The sequence below is a fragment of the Charadrius vociferus genome, unplaced genomic scaffold, assembly GCF_000708025.1.
Source record: "Charadrius vociferus isolate BGI_N301 unplaced genomic scaffold, ASM70802v2 scaffold822, whole genome shotgun sequence".
Lineage (NCBI taxonomy): Eukaryota > Metazoa > Chordata > Aves > Charadriiformes > Charadriidae > Charadrius > Charadrius vociferus.
The window spans coordinates 147,902-166,683 of record NW_009647481.1 but is presented as its reverse complement, the minus strand read 5'-3'; the positions used below and the strand labels follow the sequence as shown (position 1 = coordinate 166,683).

Genomic DNA, 18,782 nt, shown 5'->3' with positions numbered 1-18,782 from the left:
TGAACCGCTCTGCCAAGGCTCTGTTATGCTAACTAAATAGCAATTTTCGTTGTGCTTTGAGCCTCCCAGCCACCCATGGCCATTTCTCATCTTTCTTGCAGACACTGGAGCCAAACAGGTCATTTTCCCTCTCCACCCACCTCCTCCACCCCATACACCATCTCACTTCTCTGGAGCTGACCCCTAGCCTGGGTGGCTCCAGCCCAACGTCCTCCCAGGCAGACTTCACGTCTAACATCTGATGTCTGATGGTCTCATAAGGTGCCTGTCCAGGGTCAAAGCACAGGTCCCATGCAATGCTTTGGCTCCTGCGATGAGGCAGTGCTCAAACCAGGTGCTTGGAGAATTTATGATGAGGGGAGGTGTTTGGGGTCATTCTCATGGTCCAAAAGCATTCTAGCACATGGACTTGTAAGCTGGAGGTGGTTTCTCATATTCAGTAGCCCCCGGTGGACTTCTCCTCCATAAATTGCTCCATCTACAACACCCCGTGGCAAGGAGTCCCACAGGTCAGCCACTCCTTTCCCGTGTGGTTCTGCACCCTGCTCCTGCTGAGTCCCCCGTATGATGGTCCCCAGCTCCGGTGACTGAAGCAGTGGTGGCCAGGAGATGCCTCTTTGCCCTTCTCATGCTGCTCAGGACTTTAGAAACCTCACCCTATCACTCACCCTTTCCGCCCTGGAAGTAGCCAGCTTGCTCAGGTGCTCCTCAGACAAAAGCTATGACAGGGCATGGGCCATCCTCATTGCCTTTCTTGGAGCCTTTTCTTCGTCCAGGCGCTGGATTCCACAAGTGACCCAGTGACATGGGTGCTCTCCTGCTGGTGCTGAGGCGTCCCAGCTGCCAAAAGCAGACACTTCCATGACTCTTTTCCTGCCCATCACCATTGCACCTGGGCAGCTACCCTGTGAGCTCCTGGGACCGTCCGACATTTTCCAGCACATTTCCTTTTCGGGGAAAGACAAATGTCTGGCTGAGAGGGCTGAGGGGAAGGGGCAGGCGTAGCAGTTTATTTTTACAATTTCCTTTTATTGTTATAGCTGGATAGTCTCACCAGGCCTGGCTGGGGTTTTTAGAATGACTTCCCAAGAAAAGGAGATGGATGCAGGAGCTCCACCAGCCCATCTGTCTGTCCCTCCCAATCACTTTGTGAAATATTTCAGCTGGATGTGAGAGCAGGAGGGAGGATGCTGTGGCAGAAGGACCTTCTCAGTGCTGTGAAACCGCAGGGGTGGAGGGAGAGGGCAGGCTGAGGCCCCCAGTGGGGAGGGAGCTGGGGTGCGTGCAGGGCAGGGAGAAAGATGTGGGCAGGGGAGCTGCCTGGCTTCAGTTTGCTGCCTGTGGTGTCAAGAGAGGAGGGAGATGTAAGAGGTTTGGAGATGTGTGGTGGTCCGTGCAGTATTACCTAAGGTGGGGAAGCCCATTTTGCCAGCTACCCCCAGCCTTGCCATCATGTAGGACTGGCCTTGTGGCCACGGGGCTCATGAGCGCTGAGCCCTTGTCCCACCCTGCTCATGGAGATGCAAATGCCCACATCACTGGGTGCCCTGAGGAGCTCAGTGTGGGGCCAGGAGCAGTGTGAGACATCTTCAAATGGGATGGCGTTGACCAGGACCCCACATGATGAGCAGCCGTGCTGCCACAGCCAAGCTTCCCCACAGCCTGGTTTCTCACAGGACAAGCAGCGAGTGCAGCAGTGACGGAAGGAGCGAGGATGAGGAGTCCCGATCACGGCTCATCGATCGCATCATCCAGAATGACACGGAGGGGTACTCCACCGTGGAGGCACCGCGGGCTGAGGGTGCCCCATTCAGCCTGCCAGCCCATCTTTACCCGGACGAGGTCCTGGATGACCTCACCATCTCCCCTTACGCCAGCTTCACATCACTCTCTGAGCCTCGACCCACCATGCTCAGCGGCTGGCTGGACAAGCTCTCCCCACAGGGGTATGTGCCCACCTTATGGGACAGTCGCCACAGGTAAAACCCTCTTGGGCAAGGCTGGTGAGATGGGCAGGCTGGTCACCATGCTATTGGAGCAGCCAGACCTCCTCACAATAGGAGGAGGACTTGGGTGCTCCAGCAGTGCTTCAAGGGTCTCTGTGCAGCCACCCCTGGGGGACGTGGGGTCTGTGAGCAGATGTGGGGTCCTCGAGGGAATTGTCCCCTTGCCTACAGCCCCATTTTTCTGCCATCCCAACAGGAACTATGTCTTCCAGAGGCGCTACGTCCGCTTCGACGGGAAGAACCTGATGTATTTCAGCAGTGAGAAGGTACAGAGGGGCAGGATGCGGGCAGGGTGGAGAGGGTGCACCCTTCCACTTATGCAGGGTGCCTTGATGCCACGTGAGCTGCCATATCCCCTTTGCCTCCCCTTGTCCTTCTGTAAGGAGCCAGCAATGCCTTACCATCACCAGGGTGGAGCAGCCATGGCCCCTGTGCTCAGGGGGCTCTGGGCACAGCCGAGCACCTGGGGGATGTGTAGGATGGGGGAGCTTTGTGGGTTAGGTGCATGGGATGAATCAACCACCCTTTCCTGTCCCACATCCTCTCATCCTGACGCGGGGGCTCTGCATGGCCCTGTAAGGCCTGCCACAGCATGCTGGTGGCTACCACACCACCTGGGGTGACAGGCGCTGCTGCCCCAGTCCTGCAACACAGCCAGCCAGGCTGGTCCCATGTCAGTGGCACCAGTGCAGAAACAGGTACCATGCATGGCCTCAGAGCAGCTACTATTGCAGAAGATTGCAGGCCTCCCCACCATGTCCTCTTCCCCCCATGCTTATGGTCTCATTGTGCCCAGCAAGCCAGTAGCCAGGTTATGGAGGTGCCCCACAGAAAGAGCAAAGAGGGGGTAACCCTACCTGGGGCTCATTCCAGGAGCCGTACCCCAAGGGGGTGATCCCACTGTCTGTCATCGAGATGGCTCGCTCCACCAAGGACAACAAGTTTCAGGTCTTGACCAGCCATCGGATCTTTGTCTTCCGTGCTGAGAATGAGGGTAAGTGAAAACCTGGGCCCGGGCTTGCCAGTCCCCCCCAAACCTTCCCTGCCTCCCTCTTCCAGCCACAGCATGCTGGGGGAAGCTCTCACACCATCCCCAAAATGATTGCAATTGTGATTAGCAAGGGGACCTCTCCCCTGCCATGCCTGCCGGGTCCTCTGCTTCATGCCAGGGCTGTTGGGAAGGGCTCAGACCCACTCCCTAATGCCTGGTCCCCAGCCCAGAGGAACGAGTGGTGCTCCACACTGCAGAAGAAGGTGATGGACCAGCGCCTGGTGGGCTCCCGGCCCCGGCCCGCCAACACCGCTCACTACCAGAAGTCAGGAACCCTGGAGCTGAAGGGCCAGAAGTCCAAGGTGTTCGCAGCCCTGAGCCTGCCTGAGATGTGGCTGTACAAGAGTGAGCAGGTTCGTAGCTGGACCAGACACCCTACTGGCACAGAGGGCTGTGCAAATGGTGGATGAGGGTGAGAGTGTTGGAGGGATGGAGGGACTTTAGCCAAGGTCAGTGCCAAAGGGAGAGCAGAGAGGAAAAGGACAGGTAGGAGAAAAGGAATGGTGGAGCGGGAAGCTGGAGATCCTACACAGGGCAGCTGTAGTGGGAACCTGGTCTTGGAGATGCACAGAGGGCCAGGAGCAGACCCTCCTCCCAATCTCCTATCACCAAATCTTCATCTCTGCCCAGTGCTTAGGTCTTAGTCGCACCAAAGCATCCCAATCCATCACAGGACAGGTGGATCAATGACCACAAAATCACTGGCAAAAGTACTTGCTGCAAAGCGGGCTTGCCCCACGGGAGCAGCAGGTCTCTACCGGCCCTGTCGCACCCTGACCATGGAAATCCCCACCTCCTGCCTGCTGAATTTTCTCAGCACTCCTGTTTGGTTTTTTTTTTCCAGTCACCTCATTTCCAGTTTGCCTGGCGTGCACTAAGCAGCATCAAGCCTCTGCATTTTTTGCTCAAGTTGATGCTTGCTTTATGAGTGTGCCTGACTCACTGTGGACTCAAATCCCCAAAACAGAGGGATTTGAATGGCCGGTTTGGGGGCTGTGGGCAGAACTTGCATTTCATTTCATAACACAGTTGCTGAATGCTGTATGTCAGCCCACATGGGATGGCTGAGATGTGGCAGGGTACTAGGTCTGACTGGTCCAAGCAGAGCAGTGATGGAAGTGGGGTACCAGGCACACCTCCCTGCCTCCAACATCATGGGCATGTCCGGGGTGGTGTGTCCACCATGGCTGTGGTGCTGCAGAGCCAACGCCAGTGTCACTCTGAATTGCAGTTCTTTAAAATGGGCATTGCCATCTGCGTGATTGAGATGCGCGGCTCCACCATCCGCGAAGCCAAGAACCGCAGCTTCGAGCTCATCACCCCCTTCAAAATATTCAGGTACCCTGGGCATCCGGATGGGACGAGGTTGGGGGAGAATCCAGGTGCTGGAAGCCCCAGGCCCCTGAGTTTCAGTTGTGCTGGTGCTCGTAGCTTCGTGGCAGAGTCAGAGCGGGAGAAGCGGGAGTGGATGGAGGCCCTGCAGGAGGCCATAGCTGAGATGCTCTACGACTATGAGGTGGCAGAGAAGATCTGGTCCAACAAAGCCAACAAACACTGTGCAGACTGCTGGGCTCAGAGTCCTGACTGGGCTTCCATCAACTTGTGTGTGGTCATCTGCAAGCAGTGTGCAGGCCAGTACATCTTCCTGGGGTGGACAAGGGGCTCCCAGCGGGTGTGGGCTGGACCTGCCTGGGGCAGGCAGGGTGCTGGCTGGTGTACGGGGGCGACTTGGGTGCTGGTTTCCTGGCAGGATCAAGGGTTGCTCACTCGCCTGCTCTCCTCCACAGGGCAGCACCGCAGCCTGGGCTCCAACATTTCCAAGGTGCAAAGTCTGAAGCTCGACACCAGCGTCTGGTCCAATGAAATTGTACAGGTAGAGGCATTCAGGGCAGGATGCTGGGGCTGGCACAGCATGCTCTGGCACCAGCCTGCTTCACCCGCCAGGGCAGCAGCCCCATGGTCTCCCCCAGGATGCAGGGATGCCGGGCATCCTGCTCCTGCCAGCTGACCCTGGTACTCACCATGACCATGGGACTCTCCTGCAGCTCTTCATTGTGCTGGGAAATGACCGAGCCAATCGGTTTTGGGCCGCTCGCCTCCCTGCTGCTGAGGCCCTCCACCCAGATGCCAGTGCCGAGCAGAGACGGGACTTCATCTCCCGCAAGTACCGAGAGGGTCGGTACCGCCTGCCCCATCCCCACTACACCACTCAGGAGGACGTGCTCCAGGTAGGGACCACCTTGGGATGCAGGCAGGATGTTGGAGCGCTGGGAACCACTACAGAGCTCTGGGTCTGAGGTGCCAACACCTCCTGCTTGGCTGCATGTGCCCACACCCCCATGACAAGCAGTCTTGGGGTCTCAGGTGGGAGGTTGTGCCCTGCTTTGCCTGCCTTTGAGCACCCCTGGCAGTGGGCTAGGGGCCTCCATGAGCCAGGATGCAGTCCCTACAGGAGCCTGTCTTGTCCCAGGCACTTTGCACTGCAGTGGCAGGACCATCCCTGCTCAAGACCGTCCTGCAGTTCTTCTCATCCTCAGAGGCTGGGCTGGCGGCTGACCCCACTGCCTGTGAGGTGGCCCCTGGGGCCGACCTTTGGTGGGGACCGGAGAGCAAACGGCCCAGGAACCATTCAGGTAATGAGGACCCTCAAGCCCCATCTGCCTGTGATGGGGGGACTTCCTCCTTGCCTGTGCCCTCCACAGCCTGCCTCAGGGCTGGGGACAGACATTAGGTGCTATGGCTCTCTGGGGGACCTGCCTGCCCCACTGCACCCCTCTTTTGGGATGGGGCAAGGCAGCAGGTTCCTCTGAAGACCCTTTTCGGGGAAACCCATGCCTCGTGCATCCCCTTGCCTACACCTGCATGAGTGGGGTCTCCCTGCCTCCCAGTACCCACGTTTTGGTGGGTGCCTGCTCCCACCCCACTCTCAGCACCGTTGCCTGCAGGGAGCCCACACACACGGGAACTGGGTCCAGAGGGAGTCTACAATGAGATCACGCAGCCAGTGACACACAGCGGGTACCTGTACCGGGCCGTGGCCCCCACCAGGCTCCCGGGTGCCAAGAAGAGCAAAGAGGGTAAGTGTGGGGAGCAGGGGAGGGGACAGCCAGTGGGGTGCCCACCCCGGTGTCACTGATCCCCCAGTCCCACAGACTTCCAGCGCACCTGGTGCTCCCTGGAGAGAGCCCTGCTCTTCTTTGAGACGGAGAAATGCACTGAGCCTCTGAGCCACATTGAGACCGGAGACCTCATCTCCCTGGGTGTGAGCAGATCCCAGGCACTCACCAGCCCTGGCCCCACCGAAAGGTACCCCCCAACCGTGCCCCCACTGCTTGCCCAGAGAGCCCATGACACAGAGGGCAGGGATGGGCATTGCTCCCTGCTTGGTGCAATGGTCTGGTCTGGATCTGGGTGTGGGTTCAGAGTAGGGGGCTGCCCTGACGGACTGGTTCGTCCTCTGCAGGTTTCGCTTCACCCTCGAGCTCTTCCTCACTGGGGAAAAAGTGCAACAGTTGGGAACCAACGGACTGGAGACGCTGCAAGCCTGGGCCAGTGCCATCGGCAAGGTGAGCGAGCCCCAGCCCCGACACCCCGTGCTGCTGGTGGGTCCCTGGACTCCATCCCTGCTTCCCCATTGTAATTCCTCCCAGCTCTTCATGCTCTTCATCCTGTGTCGCATGCAACCTCCTTCCCTTTGCAGGGGCTCCCATCCTCCCCGGTGACCTGCCCCCATCCTCAGGGGCAATCCTCGCCTGGGGGCCGAGCCCTGTCTTTACCTGCCTCATCTCTTGCTCCGTCCCACAGTGGTTCACGCCCGTGAGCTGTCACTGCCTGCTGGGCTATGAGTTCCAGCGTGTGGGCCAGCTGCGCTACAAGTGCATGCTCAACCCCGAGCAGTGGCAGCAGGCCTTCTTCATCCTGCAGAAAGCCCACCTCTTCATCTGCCCCGCCGAGGATAATGGGGCAGAGGACAGCATCAACCTCCGGCGGCTGCAGGAGCTTAGTGAGTGCCATGCCACAGCCCGGGACAGGCACCACTTGGTGGGCAGCCATGCACAGCATTGACCCCTCTACTTCTCACCCCAATGCAGGTCTGGTTCCCCCAACGGAGACTCCAGAGAAGAAGGAGCTGCTAATCCTGGTGGAGATGGGAAGGTGAGTCGTGGCTGCGGGAAGGATGGGGAATGTACCAAGAGAGCCCAGCAGTCTGCTCAGGGCAAAGGTACTCATGTGTGGGTCCCAACCCCATGGTGGGGATGCTGCTGGAACAGCAGGGCTTTGGCCAAGGGGCTTACAGAGGTCACACCAGCCCGGGGTGTCTCACCAGGCTCAGCCTGGCTGTGCCTTGCTCCCTGTCCCAGAGCAAGACTGTGCCTATGGGCAGGAGGGGGTAACCTGCCCCCCTCCCCCCCAGCAACCTTCATTCCCTCTTCTCTGCCCTTGTCGTTCTCAGGACATTTTACCTGCAGGGCTTGTCACGGGCGGACTCAGCGGCGTGGTACGCTGATATCCAAGCGTCAGCAGGGGGACGAGGTAATGCATTGCGGGACCAGCAGCTGAGCCGGGGGGACATCCCCATCATCGTGGACAGCTGCATTGCCTTCATCACGCAGTACGGTGAGTCCAGTGTGGTGGCATCACTGCCAGAACATCCCTTGGCACACACGGGGCTGTGGAGGGGTCCAGGCAGGAGGCACCACTCTCGGGGCACCAGCCCCACTGGGGACTCTCTGAGTAGACTTGGGTCCCCATGACCCTATGTCCCTGCCCCAGGGCTGCGGCATGAGGGGATTTACCGCAAGAATGGAGCCAAGTCCCGGATCAAGGTACTGATGGAGGAGTTTCGGCGGGATGCCCGCAACGTCAAGCTGCGCATCAATGACAACTTCATTGAAGACGTCACCGATGTGCTGAAGAGGTTCTTCCGTGAGCTCGAGGACCCCGTCTTCACCCTGGAGCTGCACCCACAGTGGAAGGAGGCTGCAGGTACCTCCTTCACCCAACCCCTGCTCCCATGCTGGGCTTCCTGCCAGCGAACCCCGGGGCTGGTGTCCCTCAGGACAGGATCCCGGTACTAGTCCTAGAGCCATGTCAGCTCTGTGTCTGCCAGACTCAGAAATGGTCCACAGCTTGTTTTCCTTCCTCCAGAAATCTCCTCAAAGCCCCAGCGCCTGGAGAGGTACAGAGAGCTCATTCATCGCCTGCCTCGCCTCAACCGCAAGACCTTGGCTGCACTGATTGGGCACCTCTACCGGTCAGTGGGTTACCTCCCAGCTGGGTCCCCTGGTCCAGCCAGGGTCCCCAGGGCCAGCCAATAGCATGAGGTCTCCTCACTGCCCAAGGAAAACACTGGATCTCATCCCTGCAAGCGGGGAAGAGCCCAGTGCCTGTGCCCTGCCCCACCAGTCCCCCAGATGGTGCTGGGTTGTGCTGCAGTACATTACTCTGGGACACCTCAAAAGTTCCCGAAGTCATCCTGCAGCAATAGGGGAGTGACAGGATGTTCGGGAGTAGGTGACACCCTCCTATAGGATGTAATCTTCAATGAGTGCCCAAAAAAGGGAAAAAAAACAAATTCCCATCCCCAACTTGGAGTATGAGGCAGGGCTGTTGTCTGGTTTGGTGGCAGCTCGAAGTTCTCCAAACAGGACTTGCTCAGCTTGAAGAGGAGCTGGGAAAAAATGGGCTGGTTTTCAGGAGAGTTTGTACGAGGCAGAGAAGGGTGGCTGGGACTGAAACCCCACCCATAGTGGGACCAGTCCCTCACCTCTGTCCTCCTTGTCCCAGGGTACAGAAATGTGCAGACCTCAACCAGATGAACACCAAGAACCTGTCACTGCTTTTTGCACCCAGCCTCTTCCAGACCGATGGCAAAGGGGAGCATGAGGTCAAGGTGATGGAAGACCTCATTGACAACTATGTCAGCATCTTCAACGTAAGCTCCCTGCAAGGGCCTTGCCTGCCCCTTCCATGCTGGTTCTGTCCAACTCCCCTTGTATCCCCCCGTACTGCCCACCTCTGCCTCCCCCTGCATCCCTCCATCCTGGCCATGCGTCCTCCAGCCATATCCCACTCCACACTGACTCTCACCCTGTGCACCCTTCCTCTGGCAGATTGACGAGGACCAAGTATCCCAGATGGATCTGGAGAACAGTCTGATCACCACGTGGAAGGACACCCAGGTACTGGGGATGTACTTGCCGTCCCCCATCACATCAGAAACCCCCAGGCTGGTGGGACTGCCTGGAGGATGGGGGCATGCCCAGCTGCCCACCCTGTGTCCCCACTATCCCACACCAGATATTTGGGGAAGGACCTTCCCCCACTTGTCTCCCCTTTTCCCATCACCTTGAGGATCCTGCCCAGGGAAGAAGCAGCCCCAGCTCCCTGGGACACCATCGCCAGCCCCTGGGGAGAGGGGATGTGCACAGCACCCATGCCAGCATGGCACCAATGCCACCTGCTCTTCCCCCAGCTCTCACAGGCAGGGGACCTCATCATCGAGGTTTACCTGGAACAGAAGCTGCCTGACTGCTGCGTCACCCTGAAGGTGAGTCCCAAAGGAGGGCCATGCTGGAGGAAGCGAGGAGGGATGCAGGCTCCTGGTCCAGCTCTGGGACCCATCCTGCCACCACCCACTGCAGCTCCATGTGTGTCCGGCCGCAGGTGTCCCCCACGATGACGGCAGAGGAGCTCACCAACCAGGTCCTGGAAATGCGCAATGTGGCGGCCAGCCTGGACATCTGGCTGACCTTCGAGGTCCTGGAGAACGGGGAGCTGGGTAAGCATGGTGGGGATGGCACGGGGAGATGGTCTCAGCACAACCAGGTTGGTGAGGAGGAGGTGTGGGATATGGGGGTCAGCTTGCTGCCAGTGGCAGCGGGGACAGGGACTGGCACAATGGAGGAGACACAGTGGTGATAGTGTTCCTGCCTCTCCAGAGCGGCCCCTGCACCCCAAGGAGAAGGTGCTGGAGCAGGCTTTGCAGTGGTGCAAGCTTCCGGAGCCCAGTGCTGCGTACCTGCTGGTGAAGAAGGTCCCCATCGGGGAGGGCAGCTGTCTCTTCACAGGTAAGGCAATGACAGAGGGTCCCAGCCCCTAGGGGTGTCCCCAGAGGGGGACAGCTCTGCCCCAGCTTCCCCTGGCCACCTCCCATCAGGGGCACATCCCTGAGACCCACAGCCACCCTCACATACCCACGGACATCCTGACCCCTGTCTCCTCCCACTGGGCAGGCGCTAAGCGTGAGACCCCCAAGTGCGGGCTGCTGAAATGCCGCGAGGAGCCCCCCAAGCTGCTGGGGAACAAGTTTCAGGAGCGCTACTTTGTCATCCGGGACCGGAGGCTGCTGCTGCTCAAGGAGAAGAGGGTACCCGGGGGATGCTGTGGGGACGGACCGGCGCCCCGAGGGCAGGAGGGAGAGGCAGGGAGAGGGACCCTAGGGGCAGTTGTGGCACGGTGGTGGCTGTTCTCCTGGCAGGGAGGCTGGCATCAGGCTGGGCTCACCCGGTGCATCTCCTTCCCCAGAGTGTCAAGCCGGAGCGCGAGTGGCCCCTGGATGCAGCCAAGGTTTACATGGGCATTAGGAAGAAGCTGAAGCCACCAGCCCAGTAAGTGGGACCTTCCCTGGCCGTGGCCCTGGGGCCATGCATTCCTTGGTCCCTGCCTCCAGCACCCAGCACGTGAAACCAGCTGCTGGGAGCATGCCAAGCTCCACCAGGACCCAAAGGCATGACAAGCCTGGGCCCATGGGGCGAGCTCAGCCCCCGACCCTGCTGCCTGCAGACCCATGGCTGTGTCTGAGCTTGGCAGTGCTGCCCCACAGCCTGTCTCTTCCTTTCCCCAGGTGGGGTTTCACACTGACCCTGGACAAGCAGCACCTGTGAGTACTTGCCCCTGCTGCCCTGGGGCTGGGGGGTTGTTGAGATCTGTCCCCAGTTTTGGTGGGAGTGGAACAGCTGGGGACAGTGCAGAGCTGGTGGCACTCAAAGGACAGAGTAGTGGGGGCCACAGTCCAGGGACAATCCATCTCCGTACCACACACCCTTCCTACCTCCCCATCCACACCAGCACCCTGGGGAGATGTGTCTTCCATGCATTCACCACCAAGGTCTGGAAGGACCTGGCCACCCTGTCCAGGTGTGCGTGTCACCTGCATGACTGTGCTGCCTGCCAGCCTTCACCCAGCTCCGCTCTGTGTCCCCACGCACCCAACACCATGTGCACCTGCACCGAGCTGAGCTCCCTGCCCTGGCCTCCCTGGTACCACAGGGTGCCTGGGCACACTCGTGCGTCCTGCTGATCCTGTCCCCATTTCCCTGACACTGCCCCAGTGCTGGGGCAGCAGCTGAGCATGTCACCTGTCCCCGAAATGGGGCTGAGATGTTCTTCAAAGGGCAGCAAGGGTAGATGAGCCGAGGTGCCTCATGGGTGCCCAATGACTTCTCGCCTTGCCCCAAAGCAGCAATTTGGGAGTGCAGAGAGTTTCAGAGGTGCAGCCCCACTACGTGTAGTTGTGGCTGACAGCCCCAGGCTCACGGGCAAGGTGACAAGGAGATGGGGGCCCCACTGGCCCTGCTCCCTGGCAGCTTCTCAGCTGACTCATCTGCAGGTACCTGGTGTGCTCGGGGCAGGCTGAGTTATGGGACTGGACCACCAGCATCCTCAAGGCTCAGGTGGGTGCAGGCAGGCTGGGTTGGGCTGGGAGGGGGCTGGCAGGGCAGCCCAGCATGACTCCCCCTTCCTGCCCTGTCCTTGCACACAGCACGATGACCTGCGCCCCGTGATCATGCGCCGGCGCTCCTCCTCCGACCTCGCCAAGCAGAAGTTCGGCACCATGCCGCTGGTGCCCCTGCATGGGGACAGCACCGACGCCACCATGCTCTCCGCCAACCAGACCCTGGTAAAGCCCCTGCATCTACCCCTGCCCACGGGTGCCCCTGCACCCACCCAGCTCCACGCACCCATCCCGAGACCATGTGCCCACCCCATGGTGGCCCTGGAGGCGGGTGCGCACTGCCTGGCACCAATGGATGCTTTGGGTGTGTGTCCCTGTGCTCGGCGGTGTGTGCGTGCTGCATGCTGTGCTTGTTGTCTGTGGCACCGCTCCGTGTGTGCAGAGCCCTGTGAGGGCATGTGGGGTGCTGCACCCCGCTGCCCGTCCTCTACCTGCCGAGGTATCCGTGACCCTGCTCCGCACTACCATGTGCTTACCTCTGCCCGTCTCCTCTGTTTCTAGCGCCGCCTGCACACGCGAAGGACTTTGTCCATGTTCTTTGTAAGTACCCACACATGTGTAGCATGTCCGTTGCTGGCTTTGCACCGTGCCTCCTGGCTACGGCAGCAAGGGCTCGCCTGCAGCATCCCACCTGCACTCAGAGACATGCCTGGGCCATCCTGCCCACGCTGTAGGGCAGAGGAGGGGGTGCCCATTGCTCTGTGCGTCCCATTACTCGGGGATGGGTTCCCTGCATGGTTCTGGTGTGTGCAAGCAAGACCACAACAGTCCAGCCCAGCTCCCAGAGCCTCTCCAATTGGGTGCACATGGCCCAGAGGGGACTAACATAAGAAATGTGAGGGAATAGGTTTGGGTCCTCCTCAGCATCAGGTCATTTCCCTGGAGGCCACCTGGCTGGACCTCACCTCACCTGGCTTTGTGCTCAGCATGGGCACCCATCTGCCCTCCCCACCCCAGACCACTTTTGCCAAGGGATGCTGGGCTGGTGCCACAGCCTGGTGGCATGGACCGTGCCTTGGCAGGGACCAAAACGCTCACCCTCCATCAGCGATAGGGGAAGAAAGGGCAACTGGGACTGAGCCAAGAGACCTGATGGAGGGTGGGTTCCCTGCAGGCATCAACCCGACGGTGAGGCAGCAAGGGTCCCTGGGCAGCGCACGAGTGCAGGGAGGGCAACGTGAGGGGGGATGGCGGGGTACAGCTAAGCAGTGCGGACAGTGCCCCTCACACCAACGCCCCCACCCTCCCCCAGCCCATGAAGATGCACCAAGACTCCCTGGAGGAGCAGCAGGAGAAGGAGGCAGACGTCGATCCTGTCTACGAGGAGGTAGGCAACTTCCCCGAGCTGGCCGCGCTGGAGCTAGGGCGAGGGCTGCTGGCAGACCTGTCGGACATGCCCCCCGTGGACAGGTCCAAGAAGCCGGCCCCATTCCCTGAGCAGCCCCCAGACACGCCGCTGCGTTCCTCGCTGCCCGCCAGCCCAGCTCAGAGGGTGGTGGGTCCCTCCATCCCCAAAGCCCTGTCCCTTGAAAGGGGCTTGAACCTGGAGAGTGACAAAGCTCCAGCCCAGGGGCCCAGACCCACCAAAACGGCTTCTCTGGAGAGGAATATGGAGCCTTCCCTGGCACTGCCCAGGGACTGGGAGCAGGTAGCCACACCAGGGAGCAGTCCCAGTGTGGAGATGTCCATGGAGAACCCCAAGAAGAGGAACATGCAGCCTCCCTCACCCATCAATGACAAACTCATCCAGGAGCTCAGCAGCGTCATCTTCAGGAAGAACGAGGGCCAGACACCGGGGCCAGGCCAGCCGGTGACATGACCTGCCATGCTGAAGGGGCAGACACCGACCTGGGGGTCAAGTCGCACCCGGCGGCAGCGACGATGGGTACTCCACGCTCCCACATCACGGAACCCGAACCCTCCTTCTCCTCCTGACCCCAGCGCTGGGCTGGGAATGGGACCAAGTGGGGACCAGGGGACTAGGAGGGACTGGGATGCTGAGGGGAGGTACCCCCTCTTGGGAGGGCTGGGGATGCTGCCACACATGGTCTTGCTCATGGGTGGCACATCTGCCATTGGGCCCAGTGCCGAGGGAAGGAAGTAAAAGGGAGAATAAAAGCCTGTCCGCATGTTTTGGCAGCACCGCATAGTGTCAGGCAGGGGGCCATTGTGGTGCTTGCCAGCACAGGGGAACACGGCACCATGTCCCCTCCCCAGCACTGGGCCCGTGGGGCAGGGTCAGGACACCCAAGTCATCCCCCACTTCCATTCTTGCAATTAACCCAGCGTATTTTAGGGGGGGTCAACAGAAGCAGGGCTGGCCACGTGTTCCCGGCGCGTAGTCCTGGCGATGGAGGACAGCTGCTGCTCAGCTCGGGTATTTATATGTGTTCCTTCCACCAGCAGGGAAAAATAAAGGTTTATTTGTACTCTGGAGGGTTTGGTCACTGCAGGAGGAGCGGTGAGGGATGCCGGGGTCTGGCAGGAGGGGAGACTGGGGTGCTAGGGCTGGACACCCAGACTGGGGGACCCATAGGACGGGGGCAGCACCAGCGGCGTCAGAGGAACTGCTAAAGTGGGGCAAAGCCCTACTGAACCTCAAATCCAGGGCAGGATATTCTGCCCGAGTCTGCTGCCAGCCTGGGACGCTGCAGGGTCCCCCCTCCCCGGGGCAGAGGGACACAGCCCAGCACCCCCTGGCCCTGACTACAGCTGGCTCTGCTCGCTGGACCTCAGGGGCAAGGCTATCTTCTCCGAAGCCCTCCCTGAAGAGGTCTTGAGCCCTCCTGGGCAGCAGCTGACTGCATCCCGGACCCAGCCCCGAAAATCCTCAGAAATGTAGAAGTAGATGAAGGGATCGAAGCAGTTGTTGAAGGCGCTGAGCACCAGGGCGAGGGCATACCAGATGTAAGTGATGTTGTGGCACCCCGTGGCCTCCAGCATGTAGTGGATGAAGAGCAGCACGTTGCTGGGGGTGAAGCAGAGGATGAAGACCAGGAGGACCAGGGCCAGGACACGTACCAACTGCCCGTAGCGTTTCCCCTTGGCCAGAAGCTGCACCAGGATGCAGCTGTAGGAGATGGTCATGAGCACGAAGGGCAAGCCAAAGCCCACTCCCACCAGGGAGAGGAAATAGTAGACGAGAAACATGTGTTTATCCTTTTCTAGGACATCGTGGCACGTTGTGATGTTCAGGCTCGAGATATGATGTATCTGGGGGTGCAAAAGCAGAGGGCTCATGCCCAGCCCCACCACCAGCCAGATGGCCACACAGACACCTGCCTTGCCCCGTGTCCAACTGGAGCCCTTCCACAGGAACGGGTGTACCACAGAGATGTAGCGCTCCAGGCCAATACAGGTGAGGAAGAGGATGGAGCTGTACATGTTCCCGTAGAAGAAGGCCACCATGGTGCGGCACAGGTAGTCCCCAAAGAGCCAGTGATTGCCCAACAGGTGGTAGGAGATCTTGAAGGGCAGCAGGAGGACAAAGAGCAGGTCAGCACTGGCCAGGTTGAGCAGGAAGAGGGTGCTGGAACATCTTCTGAAGTTGATCACCAGAACCCAACAGGCCAGAGCATTGGCCGGCAGCCCCACAAGCAGGACCACAGAGTAGAGGGCAGGGAGGAGGCGAGTGGTGAGGGTGCTGTTGAGAAAACTTTCCACAGAGGCACTGGGGCACTTGGCTTCTTCTTGGGGAACGAGGGGGATCAAGACTCGCCCTTTGCTATGCGCTGTGGAGGACACAAGGCATCCGGTTAGTTCCAGAGCCCCCTCCCAGTGCCCCTTCCCACTCGGGACCATGCAGGAGACGTCACCCCTCCCTGCAGAGCTGCCAGCAAACGCAGGAGGTGGCATCTCCCCGCCCCATGGCAGGAGCAGCTCGAGACACGGGGGCCCTTAACACCCTCCACCCTCACTGTGCAGAGCCATGCCACGTCCTGTGCTGCCTGCACCGCTCTCCTGGCGGTGCCACTGTAGCAGTGCCAGCCCAGACGGGCGCCGTGCCCACAGCCCAGACGGGCTCTGCTCCTGCACGCTGCTGCGGGGACGCGCGGTGCTGCCAACATCCCTTTTCCTACCGAGCCCAGCACAATGGGTACCTCTGCAACATCACGGCATCAAAAGGACAGATGGGAAACCTACGCCAGGACAAGGTTGGGGTATGGCCACCCATGCCGGGATGGGAGATATTCTCCCACTGGGGTTTCTGCCTCCTCCTTCTCCTGGCCAGCCCCCCAGCTTGGCCCCCCACCGCAGCCAGGGCTGTGCACTCCTCCCATTTTCTTGTGGTCGGAGGCTTTCCACTGCAGGCTCAGAACAAAAGCAAAGAACGGGAAGGTCCCACAGCACCAGACAAAACAACTGATCAAATCCCCTTTCTGGCTTGCTCAAAAATCACAGCTGGGCTCTGCTCCCCTGCACGTCATTCCTGATTCCAAAAGTTCCACCCAGGTGGTGCCCAGGACACCCAAGCCCAGGGCACCCTGGTTACATCCAACAGGTTTCCCACAACCTCTGCCACCTCTCCGCATCCAGGGGAGAGGGGAAATTCAGGTTAAGGAGAGCAGTAACCTGATTTTTGCTGCCAAAAGTGTGGCAGGGTTTCAGGTCTTAGGTTTTCAACACAGGCACCCAGGGAACACAGCAGAGCTGCGCCCTGAGCTTTCACCGTGACACCCAGCTATGCCTTCCAAGTATCACAGGACATGATGTCATGGTGTCCCAGCAAAGCCTCCCTGCCCTGCTCCATCAGCCCCCAGACCCCACCAATGAACTTACCTGGGGAGAATTGGGTGGCTGAGCTGAGCCAGGCACAGCCAAGCAGGAGGACCACACAGGCAGCAGCGGAACCGGGTGGAAGCACCGGCCGGGACATCTCGGTGGGGTGGCCTCTGCACAAATTGGGTCTGCACAAATGTCACAGACAGGGCTGGTCCCACTGTGTGTCACCACAGCAGGACAGGCACCAACCCCCTCCCCGCTGGCACCCTTCCTCTTTCTTCTCTACGTCGTGTCCACGTCCTGCCCACGTTCCTGTGGTCCGAGCGGCCAGACGGCAGGCGGGAGAGCACGAGATGACCACCCACTGTCACCGCCGCCGAGCACTCACGGGACGTCACGGGTGATTTCCAGCTGCCGGCACGCAATAGCACACTGTGGGGAGGAGGAAGCGGACGTAAGGCCAACGTCGAAAGACGGTTGTGAACCACAGCGTGCAGGTGGAGCTATACATGCATAAGCGTTGGGCAGGAAGGAGGCAGCCAGCACGCAGCCCGGTGACATGTGCCCCTGCCCCATTGCAGCAATCTCCCGCCTGCCCAGCCCTGCCTGGACCAGACATCCCCAGGGATCATCACCACAGTCTGAAAAGCCGACGTCACCTTGTAGATGGGGTCGCCCTGCATTGTCCCACTCTGCTGTCCCCCTCCTGCCAGCCAAACGAGTGCTGGGTGGCCTCATTTTCCCAAAGGTATGGGAGGGGGATGAGAGAGGGACAGAGGGACTGGGGGACAGACAGGGCTGGGGAGCCCTCATTGGTTCCAGGTGCCCCCCACCGCATGGCACTGCTCAGCACTGCACCCGTGTCCCCACAGCATGGTCCTGCCAAGCCAGGGGCTCTTCATCCTCCATGTGACGTGGGACCCAACATGTCCCCATGCCTGGGGGCTCAGGCCCCACTGCCCCACATGCCCCCACATGCCAGGACCAGTGCCATGGTGTGCCATGTGTCACCACATCCTGAGGCCAGTGTCCTATGTGTTCTCACGCACAAGGGCTTGGTCCCCTGTGTACATGGTGTCCCTGTGCCCCAGCACTCCCTATGTCCCCATGTGTCCCTGTCTCCCTGTTTCCCCATGTTCTCGTCTCCCCATGTCCCCATCTCCCCATCTGTCGATGTCTCCATGTCTTCATCTTCCTGTGTCCCCATGTCCCTATCTCCCTGTGTCCCTGTGTCCCCATGTCCCTGTCTTCCTGTGTCCCCATGTCCCTATGTCCCCATGTCCCCATTTCTCCCCATGTCCACATCTCCCTGTCTCCCCATGTCCCTGTGTCCCCGTGTCCCCATGTCCCCAAGTCCCCATGTCCCCATCTCCCTGTATCCCCTTGTCCCTGTGTCCCTACTGCCCATATGTCCCTGTGTCCCTATGTCCCTGTCTTCCTGTGTCCCCGTCTCTCCATGTCGCTATCTCTCACCATGTCCCCATCTCCCTGTCACCCTGTGTCCCTGTGCCCCCACGTCCCCCCATCCCCATGTCCCAGAGTCCCCGTGCCCCTGTGCCCCCTGTGTCCCTACTGCCCATATGTCCCTGTGTCCCCATGTCCCCAAGTCCCCATCTCCCCATCTCCACATATTCCCCATCTCCCTGTCTCCCCTTGCCCCTGTGTCCCTACTGTCCACATGTCCCTGTGTCCCCATCTCCCTGTCTTCCTGTGTCCCCATCTCCTCATGTCCCCATTTCTCCCTATGTCCCCATTTCTCCCCATGTCCCCATCTCCCTGTCTCCCTGTGCCCCCGTGCCCCCACGTCCCTCCATCCCCATGTCCCCGTGTCCCTGTGCCCCTGTGTCCCCATGTCCCCAAGTCCCCATCTCCCCATCTTCCCATATTCCCCATCTCCCTGTCTCCCCTTGTCCCTGTGCCCCTACTGTCCACATGTCCCTGTGTCCCCATCTCCCCGTCTTCCTGTGTCCCCATCTCCCCATGTCCCCACTTCCACCCATGTCCCCATCTCCCTGTCTCCCCATGTCCCTGTGTCCCTACTGTCCACATGTCCCTGTGTCCCCCTGTCCCCACCTCCCCGTCCCCCCGTGTCCGTGTCCCGGCGCTCCGGCGGCACTGACCACTAGGCGGCGCGCGGGGCACAGCGGTGGGCGTGGCTTCCCCAAAGGGGGCGTGTCGAAGGGGCGGGGCTTGATGGGCGAGTCACGGGGGGGCGTGGCCTTGCGGAGGGCGGGGCCGGGCCCGGCAGTTCCGGGCTCCGCGCACG

The 18,782-nt window shown here is 60.3% G+C and overlaps 2 protein-coding genes across 2 annotated transcripts in view; one reads left to right on the top strand and one right to left on the bottom strand.

Annotated features, from left to right (window-relative positions):
- ARAP3 (ArfGAP with RhoGAP domain, ankyrin repeat and PH domain 3) overlaps positions 1 to 13,613 on the top strand; it is an 18,383-nt gene extending 4,770 nt beyond the window's left edge. The window contains exons 5-33 of the mRNA XM_009880712.1: positions 1,677 to 1,946; positions 2,203 to 2,272; positions 2,880 to 3,000; positions 3,223 to 3,410; positions 4,289 to 4,395; positions 4,489 to 4,688; positions 4,845 to 4,930; positions 5,103 to 5,285; positions 5,528 to 5,690; positions 6,003 to 6,134; positions 6,210 to 6,363; positions 6,521 to 6,623; positions 6,862 to 7,060; positions 7,149 to 7,212; positions 7,511 to 7,674; positions 7,831 to 8,043; positions 8,206 to 8,311; positions 8,845 to 8,992; positions 9,171 to 9,239; positions 9,533 to 9,607; positions 9,724 to 9,838; positions 9,999 to 10,127; positions 10,293 to 10,426; positions 10,585 to 10,667; positions 10,904 to 10,939; positions 11,669 to 11,732; positions 11,822 to 11,959; positions 12,296 to 12,334; positions 13,047 to 13,613. Coding sequence (XP_009879014.1) covers positions 1,677 to 1,946; positions 2,203 to 2,272; positions 2,880 to 3,000; positions 3,223 to 3,410; positions 4,289 to 4,395; positions 4,489 to 4,688; positions 4,845 to 4,930; positions 5,103 to 5,285; positions 5,528 to 5,690; positions 6,003 to 6,134; positions 6,210 to 6,363; positions 6,521 to 6,623; positions 6,862 to 7,060; positions 7,149 to 7,212; positions 7,511 to 7,674; positions 7,831 to 8,043; positions 8,206 to 8,311; positions 8,845 to 8,992; positions 9,171 to 9,239; positions 9,533 to 9,607; positions 9,724 to 9,838; positions 9,999 to 10,127; positions 10,293 to 10,426; positions 10,585 to 10,667; positions 10,904 to 10,939; positions 11,669 to 11,732; positions 11,822 to 11,959; positions 12,296 to 12,334; positions 13,047 to 13,613 — 4,120 coding nt within the window. The remainder of the gene's footprint in view (positions 1 to 1,676; positions 1,947 to 2,202; positions 2,273 to 2,879; positions 3,001 to 3,222; positions 3,411 to 4,288; positions 4,396 to 4,488; positions 4,689 to 4,844; positions 4,931 to 5,102; positions 5,286 to 5,527; positions 5,691 to 6,002; positions 6,135 to 6,209; positions 6,364 to 6,520; positions 6,624 to 6,861; positions 7,061 to 7,148; positions 7,213 to 7,510; positions 7,675 to 7,830; positions 8,044 to 8,205; positions 8,312 to 8,844; positions 8,993 to 9,170; positions 9,240 to 9,532; positions 9,608 to 9,723; positions 9,839 to 9,998; positions 10,128 to 10,292; positions 10,427 to 10,584; positions 10,668 to 10,903; positions 10,940 to 11,668; positions 11,733 to 11,821; positions 11,960 to 12,295; positions 12,335 to 13,046) is intronic.
- An 887-nt stretch (positions 13,614 to 14,500) lies between these two features.
- On the bottom strand, positions 14,501 to 17,199 carry LOC104282630 (proteinase-activated receptor 3-like). The gene is made up of 4 exons (XM_009880744.1): positions 17,176 to 17,199; positions 16,905 to 16,948; positions 16,574 to 16,686; positions 14,501 to 15,525 (listed from the first exon to the last, which is right to left on the bottom strand). The coding sequence occupies exons 1-4, from the start codon at positions 17,197 to 17,199 to the stop codon at positions 14,501 to 14,503; spliced, it is 1,206 nt and encodes a 401-aa protein (XP_009879046.1).
- Positions 17,200 to 18,782: the final 1,583 nt, after the last annotated feature.